This window comes from Castanea sativa, chromosome 8 (assembly GCF_040712315.1).
Source record: "Castanea sativa cultivar Marrone di Chiusa Pesio chromosome 8, ASM4071231v1".
Lineage (NCBI taxonomy): Eukaryota > Viridiplantae > Streptophyta > Magnoliopsida > Fagales > Fagaceae > Castanea > Castanea sativa.
This window is the reverse complement of record NC_134020.1, coordinates 29,736,458-29,752,918: the sequence shown is the minus strand read 5'-3', so window position 1 is coordinate 29,752,918 and position 16,461 is coordinate 29,736,458. Positions and strand designations below refer to the sequence as shown.

The following is a 16,461-nucleotide window of genomic DNA, read 5'->3' as shown; positions in this document are numbered from 1 at the left end:
TGTCGTATGCCCTCACATGCTGATCAGTTGGCACACAATCTTCAATACTTAGGCCCAAGCAACTTGCAGTATTCAAAGGACACACATTTAGGGCACTTTCGTCATCAATTAAAACCATCAAAATCCTCTTGCCTTTGGCACCTACAGTAATGTGCAACCAGTTGTTGTGGTGCTTCCCCTTCTTTGTCAGAGTAGGAAATAGTGAGTTCACTACTTATGGATCCAATCATAGCATTCAAATATTGAGAAGTTGTGGTTGTAGGGACTTGGATTTGATTGAGAAGGTCCACTAGATTCTAGTGATGCTTGTATGAGGCAATGAGTAAACCCCATAAGGATATGTTGGCTTTTGTCTTCTGTAGTTGCTTGAGGACCTCATCTTCTTCGACGGGTCTGAATTGGGTGGATTTATTCAAGGCTTCTACCGGGTTGTCAGTTTCCAAATGTGGGGGTTTGAAGTGTCTCCCTCCCCTTGTAATGTTAGCAATTTTTGTTGGGTCATTAGGATCGGTATCTTAGGGTTTGAAGTGTCTCCCCCCATTTGTGGATGTCGGGTTACTTGATTGGGGTTCAAAGTGTCTCCCCTCGTATGTAGGTGCTTGATTATTTGATTGGGGTTCAAAGTGTCTCCCCCCAATTATGGGTGCTTAGTTATTTATTTGGGGTTTGAAGTGTCTCCTTCCATTTGTGGATGCTTAGTTATTTATATGGGGTTTGAAGTGTCTCCCCCCATTAGATGTTGGGTAATCTGTGGTTTTCGATACATCTTCACTCCATATATCGTATATTGTAGTGGATGTTCTACCAATCAATTCTTCCCATGTCATCATAAAGCACTTGAGTAGGTCATAGATTAATTCAGATAGGTCTTCTTTATTTTCCTCTCCAATTATCAGGCAATTACTCCTTGGTCCTCTTCCAAAATTGTGGTTGGGTAAGGGGTTATTAGTGATGCTAGGCCTTGTAGGCGACACAATCACTTTGTTGTCAATTAGGTCTTGAATTGCATGACGAAGGCCAAAACATTTGTCAGTATCATGGCCAGGGCCTTGGTGATAGGCACATCTCTTACTCACATCAAACCTTGCAGGTAGTGGGTTTGGGATTAGTCTTGGGTCTAAGGGCTTTAGTAACCCTTTTTCTTTTAGTTTGTCAAATACTTGGCTTAAAGGCATATACAACTCATGAAATTCCCTCCTAGGTCTTAGGGGTGGCCCTTGTGATATTTGCACAGGCGTAATGGGTGCAATCAGTCGATAAGGATCATTTCTATGAATATTAGAAACTTTTGCAGTTTTAGAGCTAGATCCTAAATTCTTTTTAAACCTATATGGATCCTCATTCTTTATAGTGCCATTATTTATCGCATCCTTAATTTGGGTTCCAACAACAATCAAAGCTTTGAAATTAGGAAAGTATTGGGCAAACAAGTACTTATGATATACTGGTAATAAATTCTTTTCAACTATAATTAATTGTTCTTCTTCACTTGCCCTATTCATCATTTGTGCGGCTTTGGACCTCCACTTGGTAATGAAGGTAGAGAAGGATTCTTTTGGCTCTTGCTTCATGGTCTCGAGATCCCTTCTTGTTATATCCACCTCTATATAGTATTTGTATTGCTTGTGAAACTCACGACAGATGTCCTCCCAACTCCTTGCTCTAGTATCTTCCAAATTGAGAAACCATCTAAGAGCGGCTCCAATTATAGTGTTTTGGAACATTTGAGCAAGTAGTTCTTCAATTTCTCCTAGGGGCTGCATGACTCTCATATACATCTTTAGATGGGACTTAGGGCAGCCAGTCTCGTCAAACTTGTCCAAGGTTGGCATTTTGAACTTAGGAGGCAATATCACATCTAGGAATAGTGAAAGAGATTGGCTATCCATGAGGTCTTCCATCTTATGGGCTCTTCTAATCATCTCTTCCACCTTGTTTATTCTCTCATTAATCTTTTTCTCTCCCTCTAAGGTTGGGGAATTATAGTTAGTCTTGTTCTCCTCTTGATCACTCTTCAGGCTTTGAAACTGTTGTACCATAAGGTTCATGTCTTCCCTCAGTTGGATTTGACTAGCTACCATGGTGTTTAGTAGCTTTTAGGTGTTCATAGGTTCTTTAGTGCTCGGATGTTCTCCCTCTTGTGCTATGGTGATGGGATCTTCAGTCTTCTTATGGCTTGAACTATCTGGTAGGTCGAATATGGGATTGTGGTGTTGTAGCAATGGGGTGTCTTCTATTCCCTGTGCCCATGCCATTTCCTGCATCTTTTACAATAGGGAAGATGCTGAAAAATATGTTAGTGACGCTACAAAAAGTCCACATACATTGCATGCTATAAGCCCCTCGTAGATCCAATCAATGTCTAGAATATGTGGAAACCCAGTGGGCTGCCACCTGTGCAGCCTCCTATCAAAAGAAGACCTTCTAGTAGGCCTATAAAGAAGAGAACTCAAGATCCTGATGAACCTAGAAGTCACAGAAAGAATAGGGGAATAGGCATTTCCAAGCAATGCAAGTCTTGTGGGAAGTTAAAGCACAATAGGAGAAGTTCCAAGGGAGAAGTAGGAGGGAACTCCTCCCTTCCTAAGAGTGCAAACCAAGCTAGAAGGACCATTAGGAGGGTAAATTTACTGTGCCTTGCTCAATTATTGCAGGCTGATTGTAGGTTGATTACTTACTTAAATTTCGGCTGATTGTAAGCTACCAAGGATGGCAATGCAAGCACACCAACTACTGGAACACCAACCTCCAATGTTGAGTCATCTATACAAAGTGCACCACCAACCATCACACCTAATGTGTTCACTAGTGCACCTCCACCCTTAGTTGTTACCCAACCTAATCCAAGGCAAAGTAGGTAGAAGAGGTGGAGGGTAGTCACCTTTGAGACACTCAATGCAATTAGGAATGCAACAAGATATATGGAGACAGGGAGGTTTGTTAGGAGCCAGTCCTCGGGCCATGTTCCTGGGAGATGATGTGCCCTGTATTTAGTACCCATTTTTTTTGTTATTTGTGTTACTGCTTGAAACATGACTTTTTGGTACATATATGTAAAGCCTGAATTAATTGGTTGTAAAGCTGAACTATTTGGCTATTTTAGTGTGAAGCTTGAACAAATTGGCTATAAAGCATTAACTATTTGGCTATAAAGCATTAAGTATTTAGCTGTTTTGGTGCATTGTGTTTTGTTTTGATGTGGTGCACCAAAAGTTGACATGTTGATTAATGCCAAGCGATGTTAAGCACATAAAGTTGTTTTGAAAAATGATGAAAAGTGCTATCCGATTCTCTGTCTCTTTATAGTTGTTTTGACAATGATTCCAGGACCAAATTTTAAGCCCATAGTTTTCAACCATAATAGGTCACAAATGCATACATGGCAGGTACAACAACTGGTAAGAATTGATGCATTCATGATGTTAGCTTCACATTTTCAACCATAACATATCAATGATTCATACATAACAGGTACAACAACCCTTAAAGTGGGGAATTCATGTTGAAAGTGATGTTGGTCCAACAAACTTGCAAGTGGTGTTGGTGATGCTAGCTCCAAAATTTCAACCATTACATGTCAAAAAATGCACTAGACATAAACATCACAATACAATATTAATAAATATAAGCCTAACAACACATCAATTACCAACAAAAATTGGACACACTACCATAAATATTAATGAGTAGTTCAAATTATAGGTTGAATTAGGTGTTTCTAATTCTAATTGGAAACACACTACCAAAACATAAAACCACATGCCTTTAGCTTGACCAAAACATATCACCATTTCCCAACACAGAGCAACACATAACACCTCATACCAAACTGCCAAAACTTACAAACAAACCTACACAAAATGTTTTGCCTTTCCACTAAATCCTAACACTAATTCCTACCCACCTATCTAACCATGTTCACCCAACCTATCTAGCCAACCAAAGATAGGACCACATAGAGTAGCATCCCACATATCACTAGAGACATCCCTAAACAGAGCTGCAACCTCTTCTCTCTCTTCTTGTAGCACCTTAGCTTCAAGTGTTAATATCCATTGCCTCTGCGCTAGGATCAACACCTTGCCACGATCATAGATTCTATTGTCGCGCCATTGGAAAAAGTTGCACTTGTGTCCAGCCTAACATCTAAAGGCAATATAGAGTTACTATAAGATCAACTGCTATGTTGGAAGGTCAACTACCAAAATATCATACGCGGCAAAAATATTCAGCCCATTACATTGAAGTCAAAAATTACATTGAAATTTCCCAAATCAGTTCAACCCATTGCATCTTCAACCCAATACATTGAAAGTCAGAAATTAAATATACGTACTTACTTACCCAGAAATTTGGACACCTGTAGGACCTTCTGCTAGGGTTCTCAGGTGTCCACGATACCACTTGCACAGGTTTTTCATTGTAGAAGCATGTGGTTAGGCCTCTCTTCTTCAAGCTTCCACCAGTTGAGACAAAGCTTGATTCCATGAGCTCGGAACGTGAGGATGATGTTTGTTTGGGCAATGCTGTGGGAGAGGAGTTGGGGTTGTGAATTTAGGAGTTAGGGATTTCAACTGATTTGGGAGATTTTATATGGGAGATGAGCTTTACACACGAGTGGGTTTGTTAGGGAGTTGGTCATGTGAGGCTTGCGTGGGTCTCTTAATGGCTGGAAGCTGAGATGGCGAGCTTGGGCTGACACGTTTGAAATGGTAAAATAATATTTTATTTGACCATCAACCACATAGGAAAATTCCGTCATTGAGATGATAGTATGGACCACAACGAAATGTGTTTTCCATAATAGGAACTAAAAACGGTACAATTAAAAAATAGGGACCATAGTGAAAATAGGCTAACAATGTAGGGACGAAAATGGTATTTCCGCCTTTAATGTTTAAAAAATCTTGAAATTCAAACATTTTACAATAAAATAGTTATTGATTTAGTATCATATTGATATTTTGTAAATATAAAGGATACAAGTAAATAATATAATCCAATAATTAATTTGTCAAAATATTCCTTTAACGAAAATTTATAGATTAATGCAAAATTCCATAGATTTACAAAGTCGTCCTGTTGATAACATACAGTCATACAGACAAAGCTAAAGTCATCATTTTAAAAAAACAAAGAGAAAATATACATTGGTAACATGTACTTGAATACCTTACTTTCTCGGCAAAGTGATAAGCCTTACATGACACTTTTACCCTAAGGGGAAAAAAAGAGTAGATTAATTGAGAAAACAAAAAATTCTATGTAATTATTTCAAAGATGTTACGCCCGTGTAACAAGTTTATCCATTAATCCACAACCATAATTATTAAATCTGAACCAAACGTTAATCCGGTATGAGAGCCAAGTCATTGGATCATTTGTTCAACTAGTAGGTAACTGGTTGAGTCACATGGTTAAACAAATATAATTGTTTTTTAAAAAGTCGTAAAATAAGTATGAAAATGAAAAGAAAAAAAAAAGCCTAAATTACTAATTAATTAAAATTAAGTATCTCCCTAAAAAAAAATTAAAATTAAAATTAAGTAAAAAAAAAAATGTGACCTAATATAATTTGAACTCAAGATTTCACAAGTAACAACACTAAAAAATATATAATAAGAGGATGTCATAAAATTGTAGCCAAGCCTGTAGACGACTAAATTTCTTAGTTCGAAATAAATCAAACAAGTAAAATAGTTTCACAAATACGAATTTGTATTGATAAATATGTGATACAATTCTCTATAATTACAAGAGAGTGATCCTCTGATTCTATCTCCCTGAAAGATTTATTGATCGGAATTGTGGTAATGTGATTTTGATTTGAACACAAGATATCCTTCAATTTGGCTGAGGAATGGATCGAAGATCTTTGAAACGGAATTACAATGAATCTCTGGCTATGAGCTTGTTAGAAATTCTTTGTTCTTCGTGTTCTTCGTGTTTGAAGGTTTGTGGTGGAAGTTCTTCGGTGCTTTAGAGGCTTGATTCCATAGAGCTTTGTTGATTTATGGTTTGTTGAGGTTTCTGGAGGCTTTTGAGCTTGATTCCAGTGAACTTTAGATCTGGACGAGTAGTTTGGATGATTTTGCTTCGAATGTTGTCTGTATTCGAGGTTGAAGTTCTTGAAATTCTTGGAGGCTTTGGGGTTTGATCTTAGCAGAGCTTCTGGGTTTCTGAACTCAAGATATCTTCTTCCTTCTCTCTGTTCTCCTAAATGTCTTAGGAAGACTTCTATTTATAGGAGTTTAGGGGTGGGTGAGCGACACGTGGCGGAGTCTGATTGGTGACACTTGTCACAGCCTGATTGGTCTGCTTATGTCATCGCTTACAAGTGCTGGATTGCTTGTGTCATCGCTTACACGTGCAGGGCTGCTTGTGTCATTGTTTATGCATGCTGATGCAGTTTCATGCCTTTATTTCAATGACACTTGAAAAATTTCTATTGGAATCTGAATAGTGATGGCAAAACCTAGCAGCAGTACGTGGCGCTTTGTAATTGGTTGTATTTTGTGGACTTGGTAGTATGATGTGTTAGCTTGTGATAGGTCGGGAATTTTTCCTCTCTACAAAGCCTTTTACTAAATAAAATCTTATTACATTATATTTCTTAAAACTCTAGGAATAAGAAAGTATCTGAAACTGAAACTCTATAGTCACTTTCTATGCATATTCCATACCTCACTCGTTACTCTAATCCAAGAATTACAATCTAAGCCAAAACTTAAAACTCTATTTTTATTGAAATGTCTAGTATCAACCTCATTATAAATATTTTTTTGTCATTACACTTCATATTCAGAAAATAGAACTACTACATTGAATTCATAATGGTAATTTCATTCAAAACTATACCATCGGACGGGTCACAACACCTTGTTCGGATTGTGAAAAAACTGTTGGGTTTTATTGTAATTTTACCTGGTCAATTGCATAAGTGGTCCAATTATCAAGTTATTAGTCCAACTGGCCAGGTGGGGTATATAGCAGTATACTTATCAGAAAATATCAAAAAAATCTATGCAAAATTATGAGCCGCAAATTGCATATAAAGTATCTTTATGATAAATACCTATCCTATTGGCATGGTCACTATTTTCAATGATCTGGTGAATTATCTAGTTTTTTTTTTTTTTTTTGGGAGTATATTGTTACTAACCACTATGAACGTACAGAAAATAAGTTGTGCCCATATATTTCCTCAAATGTTAGGCCTAGTGCCTCACCAAATGTTACTGCATTTAGGTTTTGGAATCAAGCATTCGAAATAACATGTGAGATTCGAGATTCTTTTTTTTATAAATGGGTTTTAACTACCAGGAGTACAACTCGAGGGATTTTATAGGTTTTGGAATGGACATGTGATAAAGAAAAATATAATAAATTACGGGATTTTTTTAAAAGATAAATAATTAAGAAAAGTATATATTTAAAAATAATGTGTACATTTGTGATGGTGGATTTTAAACCTCTCAAATGAATATCTATATACTGCACCTCGTGTAACTTTTGCTTAATGTCATATCATATAATAGCTTCTTGAATTAATCTAGAATTAAAAAGATTATAATTTTCAAATGGTTGGTTGGGTTATGGGTCAACTGACTTGTATTCGGGTCAAAATTTGGACTCAAATGGGTCCAATTTTGTTAATTTTATAGGTTAACCACTAGTAAACTAATATGACAGACACAAAAAGGATAAAAAATTGCTATTAAGAAACAATTTGGACCATCATATATAATAAAAAGTAACGTTTATTACAAACAAACTTTGTACACACATCTTTACGCACTTTATTTTGAAATGAAATTGTGAATTAAAGAGGATTTCCAACTTCCGATTTCAGATTTAAAATAAAGTACATATGGGCTCACGTATTATAGCTTTTTACCCTATAATAAATACACATGATATATCAACACGTTGATACATATAAATGAGACCTAGTTTCGCACATGCCATCTGTAATAGCAGATAAACAATATATTAAAATGACATGATAATCTCTACTAACTTATTTAAGGAATTATTGCAAGAACCACCTTCTTTAATGCAAAGTTCAATTTTCTCCTTCAAATTCTTGGCTCTTTCCCTCATAGCTTCCCCTTCTTTATCTGCCATTAGTATTGTTATAGCTTTCTCAATATCACATCTCACCAACTCATTCTCCAATTCCAAGCCCACCTTCCATACATGGCTCACATACCTTGCATTTACTCTCTGGTCTCCAAAACATGGTTTGCATATCATTGGAATCCCTTCACAAATGCTTTCAAGGGTGGAATTCCAACCACAATGGCTCAAAAACCCTCCAATTGCACTATGCGCCAAAACTTCCTTCTGTGGTGCCCAGTTCACAATGCAACCTCTCTCTCCAACAGTTTCTTTGTAAAATTGAGACAGTACTTTGTTTCTTATACCATTAGTACTTGAGTCCGGCCGAACCACCCACAAGAAAGGTTTCTGGCTATTGGCAAGTCCCCATGCCATTTCAGCTAACTCTTTTTCATTCATGGATGCTATGCTTCCCAAACTTACATATATAACTGAGTTTTTAGTTTGCTTTCCTAGCCATGCCATGCAGTTAGTGTCTTCATTCAATAAGCTACTAGAGGGTGAGGCTGGACCAAGTTTGTGCATAGGACCAATAGGGAGGTTTGGAACTTGGCATTGTTGCTGGATACATGCCAATGATGATCGTTCAAGGCAGTCCATGGTATTCCAAATGATTGCTGATGAAGATGTCCTCATTTTGTAGATATCATTAATTAACTGTGAAAAATTTTCGAGATTTCTATTCAAGGGAAAGGGTAGATCCTTAAACCTGAGTGGATGAAGGTTAGGAACAAGGCCCTGTGAAACAAAATCTGTAATCCAAATTAAGATTAGTTAGTTTTATTGATTACATATGGGCTATGATGACTTTTTGGTAAATATAGTCATTTTAAATATATATATCAGGGCTGAATTTGCCAAACATAAGCATGTACTTGTACGTAACCTAGTCCTACCAGGATTAGAATACTAGGTTATCTTTTTATTTAATAAATAATCAATGTTGTTCAGATTTATGTGTAAATAATAAATACCTTAGAATAATCTAATGAAATAATAAATGTTATTGATGCTACTTCCACTACAAGAAAACTGGCCTATTGCGGCGGGCCTATTGCGGCGGGTATAAAAAAAGCCGCTATAAGTCGCCTATTGCGGCGGGTTTTTGGCCCGCCGCAATATACCAGAACTATTACGGCGTGCCACTGGCCCGCCGCAGTAGTTCTGGTATATTGTGGCGTACTACAGCGGTGGGCCAATGACCCGCTGTAATAGGGGACTTATAACGGCCTTCAGCTTACATATAGCGGCGGGTCATTCCAATGACCCACCACAATAGGCCTTAAATTGTCCCAACCTAGCCCTAAATTTTCCCTCGGGTTTTTTTTTTTTTTTCCCTTTTCATTTTTAGCGCCTTATGGTTTTTAGCCATTTCGTTAGTCTCCCCACACACACACACACACACTCTCTCTCTCTCTCTCTCTCCGAAGAAATCTCTTCACTCTCATCTCTACCACTACCCACAGCCACAGTCGCCGCCGCCACCACCACCACCACCCAACCCCCAAACACCAAATCACAAACAAAAACAAACCATTGTAAACCCATAGTCACCACTAGCCAACCCAACTCACAGCAAACCCACAATCACCACCAGCCACCATCACCCACCCACCTTCCACCACCGTAATCCCCAACCCAAAATCAACCCACCACTAGCCGCCACCACTACAAAACAAGGACCAAATCACAAAACCTAACCATCACAAATCACCAATTAAAAAACAAAAATCCAGCCACCAAATCCCCAAATCACAAAACAACCACCACCAAATCCAGCCATCACAAAATTTCACTCACAACCAAACTATGACCCACGACCCAAACCCACCATGACCAAGTGACCCACAACAAGATAATAAATAAGTGTTTAAATTACTTTTTACTTCAATTAAGACTTTTTTTAGCAACTTTTATTATATATTGTGGTTAATTTTTTAATTTTTTAAATTAAAAAAATTCAATTAATGATTGAAAAATATTTTTCAGATTTTTTTTTCAAAATTTTTTAACAAAAATTGACGGAAATGTCTTAATTGAATAAATTTAAATCTTAGAGGACTGAAATTAACAAAAGCAAAGTTAGAAAAGTAAAATGAAATTTGAAGAAAGTTAAAGGGTTAAGTTTGCATTTTAACATTATTTTTTTAATAAAAATATCGCAAAGTTTTTAAAGGAACTTAAAAAGGAAAAATATAACAAATAAAAAAAGAAATTTAACATACATCGCACACATGCATCCACCTCTCATATGGGGTATCGATGTAATACAACCTCAAAAAAGGAGGCCATGTATATTATAGTATATTGCGCATACCTTGGAAGGAAACAAGACCTTCTACCTTGAGTTGGGCAAGGGTGGTGCGAGCGAGAAGAGTGGCAGCGCTGGTGGTTCGTAAAATGATAGTTGGAAGCTTTAGAAAATTAGCCACGGCCTCAGTGAAGTACATGACTTCATCATGGATGATGCAAACGATATCGTCGTGTGAGCCTTGTCGTCCAATCATTATTTGAGACAAGTATTTCTGCAAATGTGATTTGCAGTTGACATTTAGCTTTTGTATAAGACTTCCTATATCCCCGGATGAGATATCCTGGGCGGATAAGCCATCCGGTATTGGATGGAACTTGAAATCGGGATGGTTGGAAGGATTAGGAGAATTAAACTGAGTGTGAACAATGGTGATGGAGAATCCCTTGGAGTGAAGTGTCGTGCCGAGTTGAAGCATAGGATTTATGTGACCTTGCAATGGACATGGCAGTAGAACCAACTGGCCACATCTCTGTCCATTCTTTTCCATCTGTGGGTGTGTGTGTGTGTGTGTGTGTGTTATGCACGAGGGGAGGTTCAGCTAATTGAATTGTTTGTTTGTTACTTGCTTTGGCTATCTCTTTAAGCTTTATTTATAAACCAAAGGCATATTGCATAACATAAGAAACACATGTACAATAATAGTAGCATCTGCCGGAATTCAGGTCCTATGTATTGATTGCGGAAATGTGGAATTGTAATTTTTATAGAGTAATGCCTGCTAGTTTAACACCTAACTCATAAGCACCAGCCATTCCTTGCAAATTATATCGGTTATAAATGAAAATTGTCAGATGTGAAGTTACAGAGTCGGCATCCAATTAGTGAGATTCGTTGGATTTCCTCTATGGTTAGGCAAAAGTGTAACGAGGATAAAGATTTGGGGATGAAACACGTGATGGAAAATTGGCATGTTGAAGTTGATACACGGAAGGTCTGTTGGAATGTCTTGAATTGAAATTTCGGTGGATTGACATACCCTACAAGTAAACATTAAATGTTGTTGTTGTCTTGCGTGAGTTGTCAAAAGACAAGGAACAACCATCGTACATATTACATACAATCAGTGTCGGATTTTTCTTTGTAGCCAGACTGGATGACCCCATTGGCAATAAATGCTTGCTATTTTCTTTGACAAAGTAAGTTTCATGCGCTGAAACTATTCAGTTTTTTTTTTTTTAAAAAAAAAGTAAGTTTCATGCGCTGAAACTATTGGCATTTCGGCTAAATATATAGTTATAAATAGATGGTGAGTTTGAGAGAAGAAGTAAGGGAGCTCCTACATGAGATAGAAAAAAGAAATAGATACTTCTGTGTAAGGCTGGCCCTAGGCGTAGGCCACTTATGACATTGTCTAGGGCTACTACTAGAGAAAGACCCAAAAAAAAAAAAATTTGGGGCAAAATTTGATATATTTAATGTTAACATGTATAATGTTGTGGGCTTTAGGCCCAACTAGTTTATTTGTATAGCACTCTTACTTGTACTACACTCATATTTACTTGTACTGAACTCATATGCTTCATATATAAAGGCACTCATGTATATTTTTTCAGTGAGAAATACAATACTATTGAATTCAGTATTTATAACTTGGTATTAGAGTCACTGCTCTGACATTTTTCTTAGTAGTCTTATCTTTTATTGGTGTTACTCCATCCTCAACATCGCTTCCGCCGTCACAATAATTGCCGCAGCCTTTCGCCGTTGAACCTCCGACGTCTTCCAAACATCATCCTTAGGTTCCGGACCTGTAGCAACTATCGTTGAGGAGTTTCACACTGCAAAGACCACTGCCTCTTTCCGCACCGTCGCGACTCTTGCTCCGATCAGTTTTCTTCAGGTACCACTAAGATCGTCTTGCATCGATCTACACCTTAGTGGAAGCCGTGAAGCCATTGGAGCCCGCACGCAGCCTCACGCGCCACTCAAAGATCCTGCACTGAAGATCACACGCCCATGCGTTGCCATGTGCCGACATCCTTCTTCACACGTTGCCACGCACCAGTCTGCACCTGCTGACGTCAACCCTAGGTGACGTCATCATTGCCACGTCATCACTAACATCATCGTCTATCTGCGCTGCTGACGTCACCCACCACATCATCGTTGACCTGCGTTGACTTTGACTTGAAGGTTGACTTTGATCGTTGATTTTTCTCCAGGGTTGACTCTTTTGCAGTCCAGGTGCTCCTTAGTTTTTCGCTTAAATTTCATTTTTGCAATCCATTTTTGCATATTTTGCTTTTAAATGAAGAATAAGGACAGGTCTTCTTCCTTTTGCAACAATTGTCACCGACAATCCAGCAAACGTTTTTGCAATTTTTTGCAAACGTTTTGGCCATAATATTGAGACTTGCTATCAGCCCAATAAATCAGTTGTTTCAATTTCTGCTGCCACTATTGAGAGTGTCCAACCAATGGCTTCCGTCTCTGCACAATCTGAGTCTTCAGGTCGCACTTTCACCATGTCTACAGATGACCTTAAAAACACCATCGCCAATGTCATTCGTATGGTTGGTAATGCATCTTATTCCTCTTCTCTCTCAGCTTTATCCGGTATGTCTCCTTCATCTTGGCTTATGGATTCTGCTTGTTGCAATCACATGACACCTCACTCGTCCTTATTTTCTTAACTTAAACCTGCACCACACCCTCTTACTATTCGCACAGCAAATGGTTCCACAATATTTGGTCATAATATAGGTTCCGTTTCAACCTCCAACCTCTCAGTTTCTAGGGTCTTTAATATTCCTGACCTTTCTTACAATTTGTTTTCTGTGGGACAATTAGCTGAGTTGGGTTATCGAATTATATTTGATTATTCTGGGTGTATTGTGCAGGATCCAAGGACGGGACAGGAGCTAGGGACCGGTCCCAGAGTTAGGCGTATGTTTCCCGTGGACAACCTTCGTCTTCCACTTATTGCTCTTGTTTCTATTGCTGCAGTGCTGTAGTTTCTTCTATTCCTTCCCTTGCACTTTGGCATGCTCGTCTTGGTCACACATCTTCTTCTCGTGTACAACAATTGGCTTCTAGAGGTTTGTTAGGTTCAGTGTCTACAGAAAATTTTGATTATGTTTCATGTCAGTTAGGAAAACAATCAGCTTTGCCTTTCAATACTAATGAATCAATATCCACTGATATCTTTGACCGTATTCATTCTAATGTTTGGGGACCTTCCTCTGTCTCTAGTATTGGTGGATCTCAATATTTTGTTGTCTTTGTTGATGATTACTCTCGCTATAGCTGGATTTTTAATATGAAACATCGTTCTGAATTGTTGCAAGTATATTCTAATTTTGCAAAAATGGTTGAAACTTAATTTTCCAAATGTATCAAAAATTTTCGATCTGATAATGCTCTTGAGTACACTCAATATGCTTTCCAAGCTGTTTTGCATTCCTATGGCACTGTTCATCAACTAACTTGTCCAGGTACCTCTCAGCAAAATGGTAGAGCCGAATGAAAACTTCGTCATATTCTTGACACTGTTTGTGCTCTTCTTCTCTCTGCCAAAGTTCCTGCTCATTTTTGGGGCAAAGCTAATCTTCATGCTCTTCATACTATTAATCGCATTTCCAGTCCTGTCATCCAAAATCAAACTCCATATGAGCGCCTTTTTGGGTCACCTCCAGACTATCACCACCTTCACTCATTCGGCTCTGCTTGTTTCGTTCTTCTTTAGCCACATGAGCATAACAAACTTGAGCCTAGGTTAAGACTTTGTTTTTTTCTTAGCTATGGCGAAACTCAAAAGGGGTATCGGTGTTATGATCCTATTTCTCATCGTCTTCGTATCTCCCGTAATGTTGTCTTTTGGGAACATCGCCTCTTTGTCGAGCTCTCTCACTTCCGTGCTTCTCTATCTTCCTCTTCTGTCTTAGATCTATTTCCAGATGAGATACATATTCCTTCTGTAGCTGCTCTTGACCCTCCTATAGCTGATCCTGATCCTCCTATAGCTGCTCCTGATTCTCTTATTGACTTCTCTGTCCAACCACTAGATATCCTTGATCCCTTTCCTAGTCCCCCCTTTAATGAACAGGTCGAAGATGAACAGGTCGAAGACGAGCTACCCAACCTGATCTTGGGTCCCTTGCTCCTGCTCCGCCTGAAGATCATGCATAAGACATTCCACATCGTTACTCAACTCGGGTAAGGTCCATTCCTGCACATTTACTTAACTATCATTATTACACTGCCCTTGCTACACTGCACGAGCCTCACACCTATCGTGAGGCTTCCACTGACCCTTTATGGCAGATTCCGATGAAAAAGGAACTTGATGCATTATCTAAAAACCATACTTGGGAATTGGTCACTCTCCCCCCTAGGAAATCTGTGGTTGGTTGTAAGTGGATCTACAAGATTAAGACTCGCTCTGATGGGTCCATTGAGCGCTACAAAGCTTGTCTTGTTGCAAAAGGTTTTACACAGGATTATGGGATTGATTATGAAGAGACCTTTGCTCCGGTTGCTCGTATCTCATCTGTTCGTGCCCTCTTAGCTGTTGCTGCTGCTGCTAGTAAATGGGATCTTTTCCAGATGGATGTCAAAAATGCATTCCTTAATGGGAATTTAAGTGAAGAAGTTTATATGCAACCTTCTCCTGGTCTCTCTGTTGAATCAAACAAGGTTTGTCACCTTCGACGTGCACTTTATGGCCTTAAACAAGCTCCACGAGCTTGGTTTGTCAAATTTAGCTCTACTATCTCTCGTTAGGATTACATGGCCAGTCATTATGATTCTGCCTTATTTATTCGTCGCACTGACAAAGGCACTAATTTACTTCTCTTGTATGTGGATGATATGATCATAACTGGTGATGACCTCAGTGGCATTCAAAAACTTAAGGATTTTCTCAGTCAGCAGTTTGAGATGAAAGATCTTGGACATCTCAGCTACTTCTTGGGTCTTGAAATCACTCATTCTACAGATGGACTTTACATTACTCAAGCCAAGTATGCCTCTGAACTCTTGTCTAGAGTTAGACTCACTGATAGTAAGACTGTTGACACTCCAGTTGAGCTTAATGCGCATCTGACTCCCTTAGGGGGGAAACCATTGTCTAATCCCTCTCTTTACAGACGCTTAGTTGGCAGCCCAGTTTATCTCACTATTACTCGTCCAGACATTTCCTATGTTGTTCACCAGGTGAGCCAATAACTGTCTGCTCCATGATCGACTCACTATGCTGCTGTTCTGCGCATTCTTCGGTACCTAAAGGGCACTCTCTTCCATGGTCTTTTCTACTCTGCTCAGTCTCCTCTTGTTCTCCGTGCATTTTCTAATGCTAATTGGGCAAGAGATCCCACTGATCGCAGGTCCACTACTGGTTATTGCTTTCTTCTTGGTTCTTCTCTGATTTCTTGGCGAAGCAAGAAACAAACTCATGTGACCCGTTCCAGTACTGAAGCAGAATATCGTGCCCTTACTGATACCACATTTGAGCTTCTTTGGCTATGATGGCTTCTCAAAGACTTAGGTGTGTCTACATCCTCTGCTACTCCTCTTTATTGTGACACAAGAGTGCCATTCATATTGCTTACAATGATGTCTTCCATGAACGAACTAAACACATCGAGATCGATTGTCATTTTATCCGTTATCATCTTGTCCATGGTGCTCTCAAGCTAATATTAGTCTCCTCTACAGATCAACTTGCAGATATCTTCACCAAGTCACATCCTATGAGACGCCTTCGTATTTTGGTTGACAACCTCAAGTTGGTCTCACATCCACCTTGAGTTTGAGGGGGGTTGTTAACATGTATAATGTTGTGGGCTTTAGGCCCAACTAGTTTACTTGTATAACACTCTTACTTGTAATACACTCATATTTACTTGTACTGCACTCATATGCCTCCTATATAAAAGCACTCATGTATATTCTTTCAGTGAGAAATACAATACTATTGAATTCAGTATTTCTAACTTTAAAAAAATAAAATTGGAGATATATGAGAGAATATACTAGTTTTACATTTTTTTTCTCAAATTTTAAGAAGTTTCAAAGAATTGAGTAAT

The 16,461-nt window shown here is 38.5% G+C and overlaps 1 protein-coding gene across 1 annotated transcript; it reads right to left on the bottom strand.

Moving 5' to 3' along the window:
* Positions 1-7,801: 7,801 nt before the first annotated feature.
* Positions 7,802-11,151, bottom strand: LOC142607210 (UDP-glucose iridoid glucosyltransferase-like). The gene is made up of 2 exons (XM_075778637.1): positions 10,439-11,151; positions 7,802-8,873 (listed from the first exon to the last, which is right to left on the bottom strand). The coding sequence occupies exons 1-2, from the start codon at positions 10,920-10,922 to the stop codon at positions 7,993-7,995; spliced, it is 1,365 nt and encodes a 454-aa protein (XP_075634752.1). The 5' UTR covers positions 10,923-11,151; the 3' UTR covers positions 7,802-7,992.
* Between the last annotated feature and the right edge of the window lie 5,310 nt (positions 11,152-16,461).

Bases quoted from the DNA above. Each gene is read 5' to 3' on its own strand.
- LOC142607210 (XM_075778637.1), bottom strand. From the start codon at position 10,922: ATGGAAAAGAATGGACAGAGATGTGGCCAGTTGGTTCTACTGCCATGT. The intron at 8,874-10,438 runs GTATGCGCAATA...TTTGGATTACAG, and splicing joins AGGTCTTGTTTCCTTCCAAG to ATTTTGTTTCACAGGGCCTT.